This window comes from Syngnathus scovelli, chromosome 15 (genome assembly GCF_024217435.2).
Source record: "Syngnathus scovelli strain Florida chromosome 15, RoL_Ssco_1.2, whole genome shotgun sequence".
In the NCBI taxonomy this organism is placed as follows: Eukaryota; Metazoa; Chordata; class Actinopteri; order Syngnathiformes; family Syngnathidae; genus Syngnathus; species Syngnathus scovelli.
The window spans coordinates 6,339,461-6,357,861 of record NC_090861.1 but is presented as its reverse complement, the minus strand read 5'-3'; the positions used below and the strand labels follow the sequence as shown (position 1 = coordinate 6,357,861).

Genomic DNA, 18,401 nt, shown 5'->3' with positions numbered 1-18,401 from the left:
GCTGTGACATTGAAAGCTGCATTCATTAGATTTATATTAAGGTGATGTGGAGATAGGAAGGTCTCCCTCCATCATGCGCACACATGTAGGCAGAGGTGCGTCATCACATATAGGCAGCCCCACTCAAGGAATCCATAATTTGCCGTGTACAGTATAAAGGTGGGGGAATAAAAGACACATTTGTGAGTCATAGACGGGCTTCCCCATCCACAGAGAATTGGGTGCACTAGTTCAGCGCCGATCAATAATGCAGCGGTATGATGAGCAATTTGCACATCGGATTGAAATCACCGCTTGAAATCTTACCTCTTACTCATGCTTCATGTTTTATCTGCTGTTCAACTATGAGGCACTGTGAAAATGTGTTACCTGGTCAGAAAATCTGCTCTAGTGAAATGAACAACAAATGTGATTTCCAAACATGCAGGTGAATGAATAGAAAGGTCTAATAGCGGACAGTGGAAGACAAATTTGTCAGTTCAGCATCTTGAGGTCATTCTCTTACCAAGGACATATGGCGTAGTTGAGGAGAGCAGCAGCGGGGAGTCGGACAGTGAAGGGGGATGGCTCGAGTTTGGCCAGGTTCAGGCCTCAAAAATTGTGCACAGCGAAGCGCTAAATTCATATGAAATCCAATCATGTCGTGTACTTACCGTTTGGATGAAGGTCATGTTTCATTTCACACGTGTAAACAAGCGCCCGTGTCTTCTTGTGCGATACTACTATCAATTTGTGCGCTCGGGTTTTGTTGGAAACTTAAATTTTCCTTACAGTAAAAATAGGGTCCTCTCAGTCAGTGTTTTCAGTGTAGTAACAAAATGACTATTAATCAATACATCTCTTGAATAGATCCAATAAAAAAGGGAAGTCATAAAGGACTTGACAGGAGGTTTTATCACGGGGCCATTGTGTAAAACTGACTGTAGGCCTTTGTACAGTCAAATACAATTGCAGTAGTATTCATCTTCTCATCTCTTTATTTTTTTAATTATATCAGATATATTGAAATTAATAAAAATCTTTGCATGAAATTGATCAAAGGTTTGTTAGTGATGAAGGCATCAATCTTTTCGTCCTTTGCAATGAACAGAAATGAAACAACAGTAAAGCATAAACAGGATTTATTGACCATGACTTTCATTGTTTCAACCTTCTGGCCAGCAGGTGCTTGCTGAACAACGTTCACTGCAGTGGATTGGCGATATTTGCCAACATATTATCATTTAAAGTTGGTGTATATTACATATCAAGTAGAACATTAAAATATTCTTACGAGAGGTTGTCAAATTTCGCCCTCCTGTGGACAAATAGTAGTATAACGTGTACTGCAGAACCCATAATTACTTCTGTACCTCAATACATATCTTTACTTCTTTAGTTTTCGTTTTACTTGAGTAAAGGACGTTTACTTTTACCGTTCTTTTTTACTCAAATATTACTTGTGCTAAGTACTGTAAATTCCACCTCTTTGTTGTTGTACGCTATATTTATCACCACTAAGGGGCAGCACAATAATTGAGGGATGCTGTTTTACGTACGCAGAAGAAGAGAAGCCCAAAGTGGCAACTAGCCAGTTGACATGTCACACAAGTAATGTACTGTAATGCTAACTTGTCTGCAGCTCGGCGGTGAGTTGTCACAAAAGTGGCTAGAAATCCGAACGAGACATTTTCACTGCAGAAATCACGTACAACTGGCTTCTGTCGCGACTGCGACAAATCGGCTCGACGTTCCACATATTTTCTTTTCGAAAACAAGTGATTTGGTGTCTTTAGCTGGCTAGCTGGGAAGCTCCAGAGAAGTCACGTCAGAGCTTGTTTTACAGCCATGTCTACGGCCGGAGACTTTGGAAACCCACTAAGAAAATTTAAATTGGTCTTCCTCGGGGAACAGAGCGGTAAGTCTCATTTTTAAGTGGGTAAATGGGCCATTTGGTCAAAATCACTGAGAAATGTGTCCATTTAAATATGATGCTAAGGACTTTGGGTGGCTTGGCTGATTCAATCCGTTGTCGCGGCTAGCTTATATTAGCCACATAAGGTATTAATACATACTCCTTAAACTTATTTCTATCAATTTCCTCCCTTAAAACGGAAGGTTCTTCCAATTCAACTTTAGCCGATGGCATGGTGTATTTAACAATCAGTCATCGTCAAGTTATTACAGTGTGATGGTTTAGCAATTTTCCAGAACAATTGACTAGAAAATCGATTTAAGTCGTCTGTATCAGCCTTTGTTGCCCTATTTATGTACATGTTTGTAATATCAACGTTACTACTGTCCGCCCTAATGATGTGTTTAAAACCTGGCCAGTAGCATTCCTGCGTTCATCCTCTCACCCATTTCCCAGGTCAAGCAGAAGACAGAATCGTAAAGGGAGGAAAAAATGGTCTTGACTAACAATTCTTAATCCTAATTTATCAATGTTAAGCTAAAAGGCTGTCAACAGAAAACGTTTAAAAGCACTCTCCCAAGAGGGGCCTTATTAAGTATTAATACTGTACTCGAAGTCTGCGTGACTCATCGCAGTGCTTGGAAACATGAGACAAGCAAGATATTGCTTGCATCACTGTCGCCGACACTGATTGTTTGAAATCTAATCATTTATTGTGTCAATAGTAGTGAGAACGTGAGATTTTTGTGTGTGTGTGTTGCTTTCAGTGGGCAAGACCTCGCTGATCACCAGGTTCATGTACGACAGCTTCGACAATACTTACCAAGTGAGGCCAATCGTCACAATTATATGTTGATGGATTTAATAGTTAATATGCCTAATAAACTCCACTTGCCATGTTTCAGGCCACAATAGGAATCGACTTCCTGTCGAAAACCATGTACCTCGAGGACAGAACAGTAAGTTTTGTGTCGCTTTGAGGTGTTTGTGTTGATTTGGAATCATTGCCATAACGCTTTTTTTCTTTTCCCCATTCTGCATTGTAGATCAGATTGCAGTTGTGGGACACAGCAGGCCAAGAGCGATTTCGTAGCCTCATCCCAAGTTACATCAGAGACTCTGCTGCTGCTGTCGTAGTGTACGACATCACAAGTAGGCGCTGACACATTTTGTGTCTTACACTTTTAATTGTCCCAATAAGTTGTACACTGGTTCTCTTCTCCTTCTCATTGGCAGACGTGAACTCCTTCCAGCAAACCACAAAATGGATTGATGACGTGAGAACGGAGCGAGGGAGTGATGTCATCATCATGTTGGTGGGAAACAAGACAGATCTCGCAGACAAAAGGTAATCTCGCCTTCCTTCCTTGCTGCCCGGCAGCCGACATGCTAATGAAGGCATTGATTGTTGCTGCTGGGATGTCAATACAAAGTGGGTCAGAGTTTCCTGATGCAGCAACTTAGATCTGCTCTCTTCAGCTGTCAACATTGGCGTTTTATACCACTATTTTCTTTTACTTTCTAAAATAGTGGTTTCATGTAACGCTGTAATGTTGTATCTATTCATTTTCCATTTATATTCTACCAAACAATTCCATTAAGACCAGTTATATTTGGTATTTAACAAATGTACTGGTATTGTTTATTTTAATTAATATGATTTCAGTTATTCTCATTGTGTATTTGTTATCTGATCGGCTTGTTGACATTTTGAATATACGTGTGTGTGTTTTTGTGTGCGCAAGCACAGTAAAAGCACTGCAATGCAGATCAGTCAATGTGGAAATACAAACAACTCAGCATTACTCATAACCGAGCTTTTTTTTTGTACGTACCTGAATTTTGTTGAAATTGAAATTCAACAGTTTTACAGCTTGAATGGTAACCAGAAAGGTAATGCAGACTCGCATTCCTTTTAACCAGTTTTGTCGCTTTTTTTTTTTTTTTTTTTTAAATGTCATTGTCGTGTTATGTCCAACTTTAACCCCTTTATCTACCACAGGCAAGTATCTATTGAGGAGGGAGAGCGGAAAGCCAAAGAACTAAATGTAATGTTTATTGAGACTAGTGCAAAAGCCGGCTACAATGTCAAGCAGGTAAGCGCGAGAGCGAGCGTCGTGCTCCGTCACCTCGCCGTCCGACGCTGCCACCTTGGCCACGCCTCCAAAAGTCGCCAGAGGGTGTAGTTCATAAGAAAGCACCACCAAATATTACTCATAAAGTTGAGGCCTACATTCGGACGTCCTCCTTGTGCTAACTGAACTTTTGATCTTGAAAAGGTGGCAGCGGGAGCAGGGATGGGCACGACTCCTTCATCCATTTGAAAATATTGAACTTGTGCTTTTTTCCTCCCCCCCTTTGTCTGTCTGTCTGTCTGTCTGTCTGTCTGTCTGTCTGTCTGTCTGTCTGTCTGTCTGTCTGTCTGTCTGTCTGTCTGTGGGGGTGTCTGTGTGGTTGTCTGTGTGCGTCCCTTGCGCCGTGACTCCTCACAGACAGATTACCACAGAGGAGGGAGAGCAAAGAGCAAAAGAGATGAATGTTCTGTTTATTGAAACAAGTGCAAAGACAGGCTACAATGTCAAGCAGGTAGAACGCGACGTGTGTGTGCGTGCCGTGTGTGTTCACGCCGTCCATTGAGCCGCTTTGGCTTTACCACACGCATGCCTGCTTTAAAAACAGAAAGGGCGTCTTTGACCTTTGGCCCCCGGTGAACATAAATGGGTGTGGCCCATCATATTTGACTATCTTTTGATGATAGCGATAGGGCTGACTGATAAAAAGAATGTTGCAACATTTAAAAGCTTGTCGTGTTGGCATGGGGTGAAAAAAATGATGGTAACACGTCTTGATGAATATCAAAAGATGTGTCAGAGGTTACAATGAAGAAGGAGTATTAGGGGAGTGCTGAAAAGTACCAAAGTAATATGATAAGAGTTGAGTCATTGAATTACGAGGAAAATGTCGGTCCTCTCGCAATTCGACTTTCTTTTCAGCATGCCCCGAATACTCAGTAGTAACCTTCCACTTCACTTGCGCCTCATCTGTTTGTTGCATGTTGAGAATCATAATTCATTTCTTTAAATTCATCAGCAAGTCACTTCATTGAGTTTCACACAGTGTTTGCAATGGCCTCGATTTCCTAGTCTAGATAACAAAACCATTTTTTTTTCCTGCTGCAGCTTTTCCGCCGCGTGGCAGCCGCCCTCCCTGGAATGGACACGGCTCAGGACAAAAATAGAGAGGACAGTATCCTTTTGTATGTCATCCATTGCAGGTTGGTGGATTTGTCAAAACACGTCATATTGAGCCTCGGTATTGCTATTACGACTTAATATGAATATATGCGAATCAAAATATGCCACCCCAAAAAAATGGTGATATTCCCTAATTCATGCATCCTTCAGTGATCGACATCAAGCTGGAAAAGCCGCCAGAGCAGCCTGCCAGCGAAAGCGGTTGTGCTTGCTAGTTTGCCCCCATGTCACTGGGAAAAGGTTCTCTTATTGGGCTTGTTTGTCTGTATTTGTACCCTTCACTACAACACTACACCCCCCCACCCCACCCCGACCCAAAGGAAAAGGGAGATCTTCGCTCTCGCCCGGCGGCCATTAAAGTCTTCGATCAATATTTGCACTGCTGCACTCGAACACGAAAACCGTATTCACAGCTCCAACATCTTCGCCGAGCTCCGCTGTCTGTCCGTTCAGATGGAGTTAGTGACTGAAGCAGTCATTTGTGTAAACATTACTTTTGCATCCAAAACAACAAATGTGTTTAATGGCACCAAATGGAGTTATTAGCATGTTAAATAAATAAAGAGCACTGCATTAACAGTATCAAGTACAATGTGGATCTGTTTACGTTACCATGCAAGGCTTCTTTCGAGTTTGTGTTCTGGATAAAGTACCCTTGTGTAAGGTGGAAATGGTCGTGCTAAAAGCATACAGGCATTATCAGGGTGAGAGTTCGGTGTCGACACTGGCTGAAAGTCACAAACGGGCGTGACATGTCACAACAACCTTTAGTGGCAAGGTCACCCATCCTGATATTTTCCAGCATGTCGTGAAATTCTCCAAATGGATAAAAACATGACGCCCACACAGGGCTGACACCTTTTCTTTTTTTTTTTTTTTTTACCCTCACACATAGTCCTATTTGAATTTGCTTTGTTTTCTACCCTTTTTATTTGGTTAGTTTGTATTTGGGGGGTTTTTCACATGAGGGTATCATACAGAAATTTGTTTGATGATAGTGTTTGCGAAAGGTTTTCTCATATATACAGAGTTATTATTAAAAAAAAAAAACATTGTACAAATTACAAATGGAGATGGAATGTGAGCGTTTTACCATAAAATGAGGGCTTCCTTTCTAGTTTGATTGTAGTCAACAGCTTCATTTTGGATTTTTTTTTTATTGTGGTGTTGATCTTTTTGTTAGTGATTTATCTACAATGACTTGTATTTATTTCTAATGGATTCATTTATCTGTTTTGTTATGATTTTAATTTCTTCCGTCTTGATATGACTTTTGAGTTGCTAATAAAATATCCATATATCTACATCACCATTAGATGAAAACGTCTGTTAAGCACCTTCCATCTACCACTGCTAAATTGTTGGTAAATCATGCAATTTGTACTTTGACATTTTAGCTTGTGTTAACATCTAGATTCTAGAGGAATATAGTAGCTCTGGAATTGATTTCAAAGGAAAAAATAAAATGAACTTGTTACTGCTGCAATTCACTCACTCATTCCGTCAAAGTGTTACAAAATGTGTCGATGATTATTTTTTTCTTGTTTGCATTTTTTTTTTCAAATTGTTTTGGTTCGTTTCTTTCATTTATTGACGGTCCCGAAAATATCCGGTTGCCCCTAACAACCAATGTAAACATTTCGAACGCCGTCGACTGTTGTATGGTTGAAACCGTGGTCGCAGCTACGTTTATTGGTTCATTTTTTTTTCTTGTTTATTATGGTTTTAAAAGTGCTTTTTATTTAGCTGATTAATTGATCTGGAATTACATTTCTTGGTAACTTTTCAGCGCCGATAAAAACGTCAGGTGATTGACGCGTTCATCACTCGCTTAACTCGCTTTAAAAACATTACACGCGTGAATGCCACGTTCGTCTTGTTTATGTCATCGGTATTGAAATCATTTTTGATGAGCGCGCTGTTTTGACCACACTTTTAGATTATTATCGCTTTTTGGGTGAATGCGACGTTGATACAAGGAACGAAGAGGACGTTGTGGCGTGGGGACAAAACGCCTCATATCAGATTATTCTTTATTGGGTTAATTTAGTATTTTATTCTACATTTTCATCTCGTAAGAAAAAAAAAAACAATCCCTCGACGTTGCAATGTGCAGCGAATACTACGATAAACTCGAAATAAACAGAAATGCGACTGACGCAGACATAAAAAAAGCGTAAGTCTACCGAGCAGCAGTTTTCCTAATTAAGAATTGTCATAATTTTATTTGTTTGTCTTTGCAGGTATCGACGACTTTCACTCAAATTTCATCCGAGCAGCAACAAAGAACCAGAAAGTGCCGAGAAATTTTACCAATTAGGTGAAGCCTACGATGTTTTAAGTGACCGTAAGTGCATTTTTGATTTCCTAAATTATAATGCAAACACTAATAAGACAATATTTCATTGTATTTTTATGTAGGAATTTTTCCCCTTTACCTTCCACTGTGCACCACCATATGGACACAATTAATTGAATACAGTGATCCCTTGCTACTTTGCGTTGCGTTTATCGCGGCTTCACTACATCGCGTATTTTTTCCCCAATTAAAAAAACATTTAAAAGTCAAAATAAAACTGCTAAATTGAAGAAACATGTATCTAACCTTTAGAACAATTTAGTATTGCTCCAAATGTTCGTTTGCATTCCTTTAGAAGTCTGTTTTCGCGTGTTAGCACGATCGCGAATTAGCATCTTTCCGCTAACTCGTTAGCCTGCCCAGTACTTCTTGTTGGTGACCATAGTTCGCGGTTTTCACTTATCGCGGGTGGTTTTGGGAACCAATTATCCGCGATCAACGAGGGATTACTGTATTAGATCCATTCTAAAAGTTAAACTACAACTCATTTGCTGACACGAATATTCTGTTGTGACAGCTCGAAAAAAGGCAACCTATGACAAGTTTGGAGTGGAAGGCCTGAAAGGTGGCATCCCATACGAGTTTGGCAGCGGCGGTGCTTGGTCAACCAAATACGTCTACCACGGCAATCCAGATAAAACCTTCCGGCAATTCTTTGGCAGCGACAACCCATTTGCAGGTGTAGCACAAATGTTGGCTAATATATAATAATATTTATTGCATGTGCAACATTGATTGAGTCCATTTGTCTCTTGTCAGACTTCTACACAAATGACATCCCTCTGCTCCTGGGTGGCCTGCTACCAGAGGAGGTTAAGACGCAAGATCCCCCCATCGAGAGGGATCTTCATTTATCCCTGGATGACCTCTTCCACGGTTGCACGAAAAAAATCAAGATATCTCGAAGGGTCAGTTTGGGATGCATGTTCAAAAAAATACAACCAACCTGAAATGGTTCTAATTTAACACGTTTTGCTTGAATTGTCCACACGGGGGCAGTATAACAGTCGTACATTGCTGTATTACACTTGCCCTGCAAAAAGCTTCAACACTCAAACATTTTTTTTTTTTTTATTCAACTCGCAGGTTATGAATGACGATGGCTTCACATCAGGTATTAGGGATAAGATTTTGTCAATTGAAGTCAAACCTGGATGGAGAGAAGGCACAAAGGTCATTTTCTCCAAAGAGGGCGATCAGGTAAGAGATCAATTCAAAACTCACAAATGACTATTATATTGTGAAAGAAGAGTAAACTGTGGTTATCCTTTGCAAGGTAATAATCGTTCTTTTGGTTTTGTGATTTACAGGGCCCGAACAAGATCCCTGCAGATATTGTGTTCATCGTGCGACAGAAGGCTCACCCTCAGTTCAAACGACAAAACAATGACTTGATCTACAAGGCTCAAATCTCACTGGCAATGGTGAGTCACAGATTTTTTTTTTTTTTAAGAGTAACCTTCAGTATTTTCTTCCCTCACAGGCCTTGACGGGTTGCTCTGTCCAAGTGGAAACGCTAGATGGCAGACTACTCAACATTCCCATCAATGATATTGTGCAGTAAGTGTCAACACAAAACAAGGACAAAACACAATAGGTTGCACATAGGCCGTATTTTGCCCACCATAATTTACTAAGTAGAAATCAGGACAGGAAGTGCTAAACTTGAGGGATTTGCGTTCCACCACAAACAATCCGTATCCCCTTTCTTGTTCGCTCTAATTTGCGTGTCACCACACTGCAGCTTCACATACCAAAAAGTGGTGACCGGCGAGGGGATGCCGCTATCCCAGAATCCTTCCCAGAGAGGAAATCTCATCCTCATATTTGGCATCCAGTTTCCTGAGAGGCTCTCCCCGGACAGGAAGGATCTCATCAAGCAAGCTCTGCTTTTTAAAGATTGACTTTTTTTTTTTTTTTAATGGCCAGCAAAGAAGATAAATGCAAGGAAGGCCTTTAAACTTTGACTTAAGGAGAATGCAGACTGCTGAGTCATGCTGAAAACACAAGAACACTGCACACTGCACAAAAAATGAGATCCATCTGGTCAGGCCATTAAATTAGATTCAAGCCTTTCCTGTTCTTTAGTACCTCGTCAACATATCCATACACGATTATGGAACAAATCATACACTTCATCAAATTTTTTTCAAAAGTCATACTTTATTGTATCTTCTTGTTTCAAATTTATTGACCAGCAACAAATCAATGTATTTAAGTCCATGTTCTTCTTATCATTGAGCACAAGCACTGTAACTCTCCAAAAAAATTCATCATATGGCTCAGTCAACATGGTCACAACATAAACAACAATCCCGCATTTATTTCCCCCTTTTTTATTGTAAACATAGACATCCCGTTTTAAAGCAGAGGCCAAATTTGGATCTGCATATTTTGGTACACGAGGCAATGCCCACAAGATTCAAGATTCAAGAGTTTTTTATTCGCCATGTTTGAAACAAGGAATTTGACTTGGGTAAATCACAGCCTCTGTTCAAGAAACAGAGAGCGACTCACCGTGGCAGCCATCCGCGGCGCCATCAGATGACGACCCACATAATGAATTCCCACTGGAATTAGTGGACCTTTCATCTACCTGAGTTGTGATGGCAGGAACCCGCCCAAATCCATTTCAAGTGCTAGTCTGGAAACTAACCACTCATCGCCACTTAACACTCAGTCTTTATTGGCTTCCTTCTGACAGAGGCTTCAAAATGGCGACTCCCAGTACTGCGTCACGCCTCGTTTGATTTGCTCATATGTGACAAACATAACGATGTTCCAGGAGCCCAGGCGCAGGAACGAAGGCATGAACCTGATGCGAAAAATCCAAAATTTAGTCAAGTGTTTGTTACTAAATGCTGCTACGTGACAAACATGGAGTTACCCTTTATAGAAGGCCGCGGGTCCTTCATTCTTGATCATGGTGAGAGCGCAGTTCATGGCGCTGCTGTACTGCTTAGCTTCCGAATTCATGAATCGTGTTTTAACCACGTCTACGGGCGACGCCACCACTGTGGTGCAAAAGCCCGCGCCGAAGGCAGCGGTGAAATGACACGGCAGGTTGTCTGCAAGGGGATAAAAAATATGGTAAATATTGCTAGCAAAGAGCTAGTTCTTGCCATTGCAATAGCTCACCTGTCATTAAGTTATACTTCAGGATGACCTCCTTAATGATGTCATAGGTCACCAGCTCTGCACAGTTGACGATGGCGTTACGGGTGATGTTGGGCATGCTCCCTGCAAGTATGCAAAGGATTGTTATTTCACAAGCGCTGGGCGTGATGACATATGATGTGAGAGAAGATGTACCTTTCCAAAGTCCTCGCACCCCCTCGTCCCGAGCGATGGTCTTGTAAGCATCCAAAGTCCCGTTATATCTCCTCCCGCCGTCAGCCTGCCGCGCCTGAGCTTGAAAGCGCACCTTCACCACGTCGGTCGGTTGTGCCAGCGCCACGGCCATGGCACCAGTGGTGCAGCCCGCCATCAGCCTCGTGACGATCCCCGAACCTTTCAAGACACTTGATACCATCAGGGCGCCTTCGTCAAAGGACGAAATCTTAGCGGGGTCACGATACTCACTTTCCGTGCCTCGAGTGTAGAATTGTTTCATGGAATCATAAAGACCGATTCGTACCGAGGCGAAGCTCATCTGCCTCTGGAGTCCAGCAACCAGTCCGTTGTAGAGACTCATGGGGCCCTCCGTGCGCACCATTGTGCTGATGGTACCAAACACGCCGCGGTATTTTTTCGCACCGGCTCCCTCTACCTTCTGAATCTCTCCCTGAACCTGAAGACAGGACGGGGCGCCACATACAGAATTAGACACACATTAAACATTTTTATCTGCGTGACACGTGAGTTAGCGGTTAGCTCGTCCGCCTCACAGTTCAGGTTCCAAATCTCGGTTGCAGGTTTTATATGTGGAGTTTGAATGTCCCGAAAAGAGGATGTACTTATTAATTACACTACATTTGTAGTAAATTCTGAAATGAAAAACATCATCCCACCTGTAGTCGCACTTTGGCCGTGTCCAAAGGAAAGGTGACCAGGTCAGCAATGCAACCCGCAGTACCAGCGCCGAAGATTTTGACAGTCGCTGACGGCACCACCTCACTGGCTTTCATCATGACCATTTTTCCCACCTGAGTCAGCGATACACATGGAAAAATGTGCTCTTATTTAACCCGAACATGTCATCAATCAAGTTACGCAACATCACTTGTGATGATGAGACAGAACCCTATTTGGTAGCCAAAGTGGAAATGTGTCATGTGCGTGTCATTCATTTCTCCCAGCCAATCAGTGAATAAACATGGAATATTGCTAACGAAGATATAATTAAATATAATGAAACAAATGTAGTTATATCAATTCTGTGAATGATAATTAATTTTGTGGTTGTTTGGTAGCAAATGCAACATTTTGGAAATACATCTTTATTGACTTTCAAAACAGCTGATGCTAAACAAAGCTTCACAGACCACACAAGATAAAATAATACAACAGAAGGTCACAGCCTGCCTACATGACACCTCACACACAGCCATATATAAAATGGATATATTATGAATGAGATACAGCTTAATTTGTCTCATAGACATGTTTTTAATGTGAAATTATTGTAAAATTGTAAATCATGATGACTATTATTGTAAAATAGACACACTTTAGAAAGTTATCATCAGAGAATAAGGACTTTAAATTACCTTTGTTGTATTCCTGAAGCAGCAAAATGAGTAAAGATTCCTTGAGGCAATCCCTGTGCTGTCCTTATCCCTTTGCCACGTTCTTGCTGTTTGTCCTGCCGCCAAGCTGCTGAATTTATGGACACCTTTCGCACATGACCCCTAGGCTGCGTGACAAGTCGTACACACCTGTTATGCGAGTTTCATGTTTACCAGACTAAGACCGAGACGCAGGCGGGATACCCGAGCGCTTGTTGATCTTCACTTTGCAGCGTCACCGCCCACCATGGCATCTGGAAACATTAAAATGATTGAAAGTTCTTTCAAGGGACCTTTGATGTCGTCATCATGTACTTTAAATTGTGTATGTTCACAAAGAGTTCTTAGAACATGCAGTCCTTTGAATGTCTATTGGCTTTCATTTGCAGCCAATGAGAGAGTCCCATATGGAATTCCTCAGGGGTTTTTGCTTGGTAATGGAAGGACTCACAGGAGGGCTGGGCTGGTTGGCAAATGTTCTCACACTCCTCGAACAGAAGTATAGATCTTTATGTGAAAGACATTTTAATTTAAGTACTTATATAATTCCTATGTCTTTTTTTTCCACCTCTCACCAGGCTATCACCTAATGTTCCTTTAACCTAAAGATACCACAAGAGGGCGACCAAGAGTCGTTTTTATATTACCCTTTGGCCTATAAGTGCAACAACAGCGAATGGGTGATTTTTTTTTTTTCTATTTAACTGTATACTTTGGTGATGTGCAATGCGATTCTTTCCGATAGCATTTGCACAGAACAAGAAATGTTCGCGAGAGGGTTGACACTTCACAGACACTGTTAGGGCATGCATGCCTGGCATCCAGTATGCGACTTTCCATGGCTTCTTTTGGACAAGGGCCCAGCAAGCTTACATCACCGGTCACAAGGACAGCCGGTAGAAGACAGTCACGCTAAATTTTGAACATTTCCCCCTGCTGTAATATGAAACTACCATGAGTATTTATTAAAGTTTCACTCGGCTTGTTTGTGTTTATATGTTAACTGACTAGTATTAGTTTTCATACAATAGTAAATTTAGGCTTGTAGAGTGCAAAGGAATACAGAATGAGAACTTTACCCCAGTTAAGTTATCTAACTTGAACCTCTTCACTTCCCCGGCAATCTAAAATGTTCTTAGACAGAACCGTAAACACCTCGTGGCTGTTCTAGCTTCAGCCAGATCGAGATGACCTCGTATACGGTTCATGCCAATTGAAACCCGGCAAGTCCGCTCGCTTCTTCCGTCAAGCTCTGTTGCTCTTTGAATACCGCGAAGTGTGCATCAGTGCAATGAGGACAGCTTATCACCGTCACGCTATAAATAAAGGTCCATGGCTAGAAATAAAGTCAGATGCTGCCTAATGTAAATGTTAGTGGAACACACAAGTATGCTTCATTATTCACTGACCTGTCACCTCATTTATCAAATCAAAGAAATGCTTGCAGTTATTGTCGTGCTCACAATGCAACTTGACACCATGTATTTACTAGTATTACAATAAAGTCCACACCTATTTTTCTGCAGACCTAATGAGAACAAGTCATGCGATATACAGTACAACATAATACACTTTTATCTCTATAGCACTTTCACAATGACTGAAAGCGCTTTACAAAAAATAAAATAACAATACAGGAAATATCATATGAAACATTAGCCATCCCTCCATATGCCTTGTTGTTCGAAGCATGGTCATATTTAAGCTCTTTGAAAGCTGGAAAACTATCGTGTATAAAACAATTAATGGCTGGGAGTTGACCAACTGTAACTCTAGCAGCTGCTACCCAACTACCAACCTATATAATAATAATAACAACAATATAATATGCAACATAATATATTTAGCCATATTTATGAAGTCGGGGTTAACTTCAGCACCGGGTGAATTTTCTTTCTGAACTGTTCAATAACCTGATGTGCTTAGGGAAAGAAATATAAAAATGCTTTAATCAGCATCAAAATATGTTTAGGAACACAAAATGATTCAAATTTGGTGTTGTTTTTTTAATGATTAAGCGGAACATGTATTTTGGGGAAAAACGTTTGGCTTGTAGTTGACATTAATGAACGCTAGAGGGCAACATAGTAAAAGCAGAAGAAGAAGACGGAGATAAAAAGGACTGAAGAAGAGAGTTAGCCTTTAGCTGTTAGCCTGTGGTCCAAATGTAGCAGCAATTAGCGGGTATCGGTTGTGTCATGTTTGCGTCGGTGCAATTGTGGAAGAAAACTCCGATGCAGTGAGAGTCACATACAAGCTTTCTTGACAGCAACCCAGATCCGCTTTCCGCAACATGGAGAAACAGTTGCATTTAAACCTGTTAGCTTCCAGACCTCCTATGCCGGGTGGCTTTCAGTCCAGCTCCAAAATGAAAATGGGGTAAGTCCATTTAAATCAAATCCGTCACTTTTAAATATGACATTTAAAATGGAATCGTTATGTGTGCAAATTGCAAGGTTGTGCTGATCAGGACTTGCTGCTGTCAGTCATCGTGATTGAGTAGCTTGGATTACTAAAAGAAGCAGCTCGAATATCAATTAAATGTTCTTTTTCGTATATCCGAATTTTTAGTATTGTTTGTACACAACCACCACTTCTGTTCTTAACTGCTAGCTAGATTTCTGCACGAGTTGGTCATCAAATTTCTACCGCTCTACGTTTAGGTCACGACAATAGAAAAATCACGTTTTATTGTTAAGCAGTAATACACAAACGGACACAACATGTATAAATCAAAGTGCAGAGTGGGGAAAAAGTTCCTGAACCTTTGGAGTTAATAACAACCTTCTTTAGTAGCAAGAACTTTAATCAAACGTTTCCTATAATTGCATTTGTATTCATTTGAAGCATTTCTCAGACCGTGCTTTGATTGTCTTTTTAATCCAGGCCTGGACGAAGGAGAGATTTCACCCCGCTGTCCTGGAGTCAATATTTTGAAACCATGGAGGATGTTGAAGTAGAAAATGAAGATGGCAAAGACATATCTTTTACTGCTTCTGTGTGGCTGCCGAAATTTATTGAAAGTGATGATTGTGATGATCCTTCAATGTATTCCAACTAGACCACACTAAGATTAACATTTCAGTTCACATAATATGATTTTGATTTACTGTGACAATTAGTCCATTTAGGTTATATCTTGTGCAGCATTTCTTTGACTACATGGAACGTTTTCAGAGTTTACTGCAGCGGCGCTCATGGCCCTGTGCTGCTCCTGCTTCACGGAGGAGGACACTCTGCTCTCTCCTGGGCTGTCTTCACTGTGAGCCTTCTAACTATTATTGTGTCGTTCCATTATTATATGACTGTTGAGTTCCTTCTGTTTTAAGTGTGCTTAAAACCATTGCTCCCTTTTTTTCCCCCAGGCTGTCATCTACAGCAGGATTAACTGCAGGGTGGTTGCTATGGACCTCCGAGCTCACGGTAAGTGGCATAAGTGACTCAACTCACATTTGGCACGTAAAATTACGAACTATTCCAAAAAAGAGGCTTTAAGCACTTTATTGTCGCACTCAGTTGAAGGTTTGTGTTAAAAGCAGAGCCTGACAAATTTTACTCAGGAACTGAGGCCTCAAGTACATTATATCGGTAATATGTCTTATACTGCCCCCATGTGGCCAAAGCCACAACAAGCAGGACAATGTTGCTTTTTTTTCTCTCACAGAAACACACCACACGTTTGTCATGTTAGTCTCTGTCATCTGCTGCAGGTGACTCCAAAGTGAAGAATTCAGAAGATCTCTCCGCTGACACCATGGCCAAGTAAGTTGCTGATTATTGACCGAAGACACCCACATATTCAGTGTCTATAAAAAGTCTGCACACCCATCCATACATACATAAGTATGAATGTCTATAAAAAGTCTAAAGCTGAATTTAGTAACTCTTAACATGGCCGTGTCCTTGATGGTGATTTTACGTTATACAAAATATTAACAGGTTCTCTTTGCTCTTTCTTCCGAAGGGATATCGGCAAAGTGGTCGAGGCTCTTTATGGAGAAACCCCCCCGCCAATCATGATTATTGGACACAGCATGGGCGGAGCCATAGCAGTTCACACCGCCGCTGCCAATCATATACCATCGCTGCTCGGCCTCTGTGTCATTGACGTTGTTGAAGGTAGGTATTTTTTTATTTTTTATTATTATATTAAATCTTGGAGAATTTTAAACAGGCACTCTGTTTCTTAACTTTCCTCTCAGGCACAGCAATGGACGCTCTGAACAGCATGCAGAATTTCCTCAGAAGCAGGCCCAAAATGTTTAAATCGCTGGAAAATGCCATCGAGTGGAGGTAAGTCAGCCTTAATCAACCTCAGAGCTAAAAAATAACCACCATCTTTTGTTTTCTTGCGTACACCTGTTTAAAACGTGACTTAATTTCCACAACAGCGTGAAGAGTGGCCAGATTCGAAACATCGAGTCGGCGCGGGTGTCGATGGGAGGCCAAGTGAAAAAGTTTGTACTGACTTTGTACGAAATCCAAATGTCACATGCGTGACAAGTCTCCTGACACATTCTGCCGCTCTGCCGTTGACAGATGTGAGGAGTCCGCCAGGACCCCCGTGGTCTCCGATAGTATCGGTGAAGGTATCATAGAAGAGGAGGAGGAGGAGGAAGGGGGAGAAGAGACCAACAAGAAAAGAATGAAGGAAGACGACCAAGAGGTTAATTTTGAGTCACACGCACAATCTTATGAGAGAACACTAAAGCAACATTTTTTTTTTTTTTTTTTCAAATGTCACCAGGCCTAATCATGTGTCCCACCAGTATCTATTTTAAAAGCTGTGATTTGTTCCAGACGAAGAAGGAAAGCATCTTCACGTGGCGAGTGGATTTGGCAAAGACGGAAAAGTACTGGGAGGGCTGGTTTCAAGGCCTGTCTTCACTTTTTCTCAGCTGCTCTGTGCCAAAACTGCTCCTGCTCGCAGGTTCGGTCCCTTGCCTCGCCGTCGGTTGCCATAGTGACCGTTTTGTTGTCAGGAATTCAAATGTGTCGTTTACGCAGGGGTGGACAGACTCGACAAAGATCTTACCATCGGACAGATGCAAGGTAAAGAGGTCAAATCGACGTCGCGCATCGAGCAAAAGGCAAACTTTTTTTTTCTTTTCCTCTTCTCATAGGGAAGTTTCAGATGCAGGTCCTCCCTCAGTGCGGCCACGCTGTCCACGAGGACGCACCCGAAAAAGTAAATCACGAGAACCGCAATTTGCTTCATCATTCCCTCGACTCTTGTAATTGTTGCGCTGTCGTCGCTTTGCAGGTAGCGGACGCCCTGGCGACATTTATGGTCCGGCACAAATTCACAGACTTTAAAGAAGGATATATGTGGTAAGTGATTTTAAATTTGAATTGAATGTGGTTCTGGGTGGACCTGACAAATTCTCAGGACCCATTTTGAAACTGAGCAAATAGTCGCACTGGTCTCCAAATAGCTCAACTAATGCTTTATTTGTCTGATCTTTTGACAGTTAAATTGATTGCGTTGCCATAGAAGAAATATTGGAAGAATCATCTTCATCAAACAGAAAATTACAAAGTATATTTAAAAAAAAAAAACACTCATTGTTGTTTTATGTGTTTGTTTTGTAGATACTTTGCCTTTCAGCTCTGCCTTATTTGATTGTAAAACAATAATTTTGTAGTCTTTTATTTGCAACTTGTGTTTTTTTGGGCAGTGGTGTGTTATGTTTATAAAATGTGTGGCAAACTTTGATTCGGAGGGATTGGAAAGATGTCATGCTTTTTTGTTTTTTATTTAATATGTGTACATTTTAGCAATACGACACGTAGCAACATCAGCATAGCTGACACTGTTCCAAAAACCTCATCTGTTGCCCCACATACGTTGATTTGTCCCTTCCAAACAAAACTTGACCCCGTTCCAAATGACACTTGGTTTGTAATGACCCGACAAGACGAGAGCAATTCACATAGCCCTACGTGACTATTAGTCATCATCTTTTACATGTATTTAAAGCTTGTGCAAATTGAAATATTTTGCGATTTAGAGTGCAGCTGTATAAAAGAAACGTGTTTGATTTCTCTATTTTGAATTATTGCCAAGTGAGTCGTAAGCAAATTTGCTAATATCACACAGCACAATGGAAGCAGATGCACACAGTTTTGTTTTGTTCGTGTTTCGTGAAATAAAAGGATTTAAATTG

At 41.1% G+C, this 18,401-nt stretch overlaps 4 protein-coding genes across 6 annotated transcripts; 3 read left to right on the top strand and 1 right to left on the bottom strand.

Annotated features, from left to right (window-relative positions):
- The first annotated feature begins 1,545 nt into the window (after positions 1 to 1,545).
- On the top strand, positions 1,546 to 6,634 carry rab6a (RAB6A, member RAS oncogene family). Of its 2 annotated transcripts, none has more exons than XM_049741603.2 (8): positions 1,546 to 1,897; positions 2,662 to 2,720; positions 2,800 to 2,853; positions 2,941 to 3,046; positions 3,131 to 3,242; positions 4,387 to 4,480; positions 5,074 to 5,140; positions 5,299 to 6,634. In XM_049741603.2, the coding sequence occupies exons 1-8, from the start codon at positions 1,828 to 1,830 to the stop codon at positions 5,361 to 5,363; spliced, it is 627 nt and encodes a 208-aa protein (XP_049597560.1). In that variant the 5' UTR covers positions 1,546 to 1,827; the 3' UTR covers positions 5,364 to 6,634. The 2 variants fall into 2 exon arrangements, with proteins under 2 accessions (XP_049597560.1, XP_049597559.1); XM_049741602.2 differs by lacking the exon at positions 4,387 to 4,480 and adding an exon at positions 3,897 to 3,990 and having other exon boundaries at positions 1,548 to 1,897.
- Positions 6,635 to 6,758: 124 nt separating this feature from the next.
- Positions 6,759 to 9,834, top strand: dnajb13 (DnaJ heat shock protein family (Hsp40) member B13). The gene is made up of 8 exons (XM_049741599.2): positions 6,759 to 7,324; positions 7,392 to 7,495; positions 8,025 to 8,186; positions 8,267 to 8,415; positions 8,594 to 8,707; positions 8,818 to 8,931; positions 8,991 to 9,067; positions 9,252 to 9,834. The coding sequence occupies exons 1-8, from the start codon at positions 7,257 to 7,259 to the stop codon at positions 9,409 to 9,411; spliced, it is 948 nt and encodes a 315-aa protein (XP_049597556.1). The 5' UTR covers positions 6,759 to 7,256; the 3' UTR covers positions 9,412 to 9,834.
- Positions 9,835 to 10,171: 337 nt separating this feature from the next.
- LOC125981718 (dicarboxylate carrier UCP2) lies at positions 10,172 to 12,564 on the bottom strand. 2 transcript variants are annotated; one of them, XM_049741601.2, is made up of 8 exons: positions 12,439 to 12,564; positions 12,217 to 12,362; positions 11,518 to 11,652; positions 11,090 to 11,297; positions 10,820 to 11,017; positions 10,646 to 10,747; positions 10,395 to 10,575; positions 10,172 to 10,322 (listed from the first exon to the last, which is right to left on the bottom strand). In XM_049741601.2, the coding sequence occupies exons 3-8, from the start codon at positions 11,641 to 11,643 to the stop codon at positions 10,217 to 10,219; spliced, it is 921 nt and encodes a 306-aa protein (XP_049597558.1). In that variant the 5' UTR covers positions 11,644 to 11,652; positions 12,217 to 12,362; positions 12,439 to 12,564; the 3' UTR covers positions 10,172 to 10,216. The 2 variants fall into 2 exon arrangements, with proteins under 2 accessions (XP_049597558.1, XP_049597557.1); XM_049741600.2 differs by having other exon boundaries at positions 12,217 to 12,534.
- A 1,778-nt stretch (positions 12,565 to 14,342) lies between these two features.
- Positions 14,343 to 18,401, top strand: ppme1 (protein phosphatase methylesterase 1). The gene is made up of 14 exons (XM_049741597.2): positions 14,343 to 14,613; positions 15,121 to 15,214; positions 15,404 to 15,496; positions 15,600 to 15,657; positions 15,945 to 15,996; positions 16,199 to 16,353; positions 16,437 to 16,527; positions 16,626 to 16,691; positions 16,774 to 16,900; positions 17,035 to 17,164; positions 17,242 to 17,286; positions 17,358 to 17,422; positions 17,498 to 17,565; positions 17,706 to 18,401. The coding sequence occupies exons 1-14, from the start codon at positions 14,528 to 14,530 to the stop codon at positions 17,707 to 17,709; spliced, it is 1,134 nt and encodes a 377-aa protein (XP_049597554.1). The 5' UTR covers positions 14,343 to 14,527; the 3' UTR covers positions 17,710 to 18,401.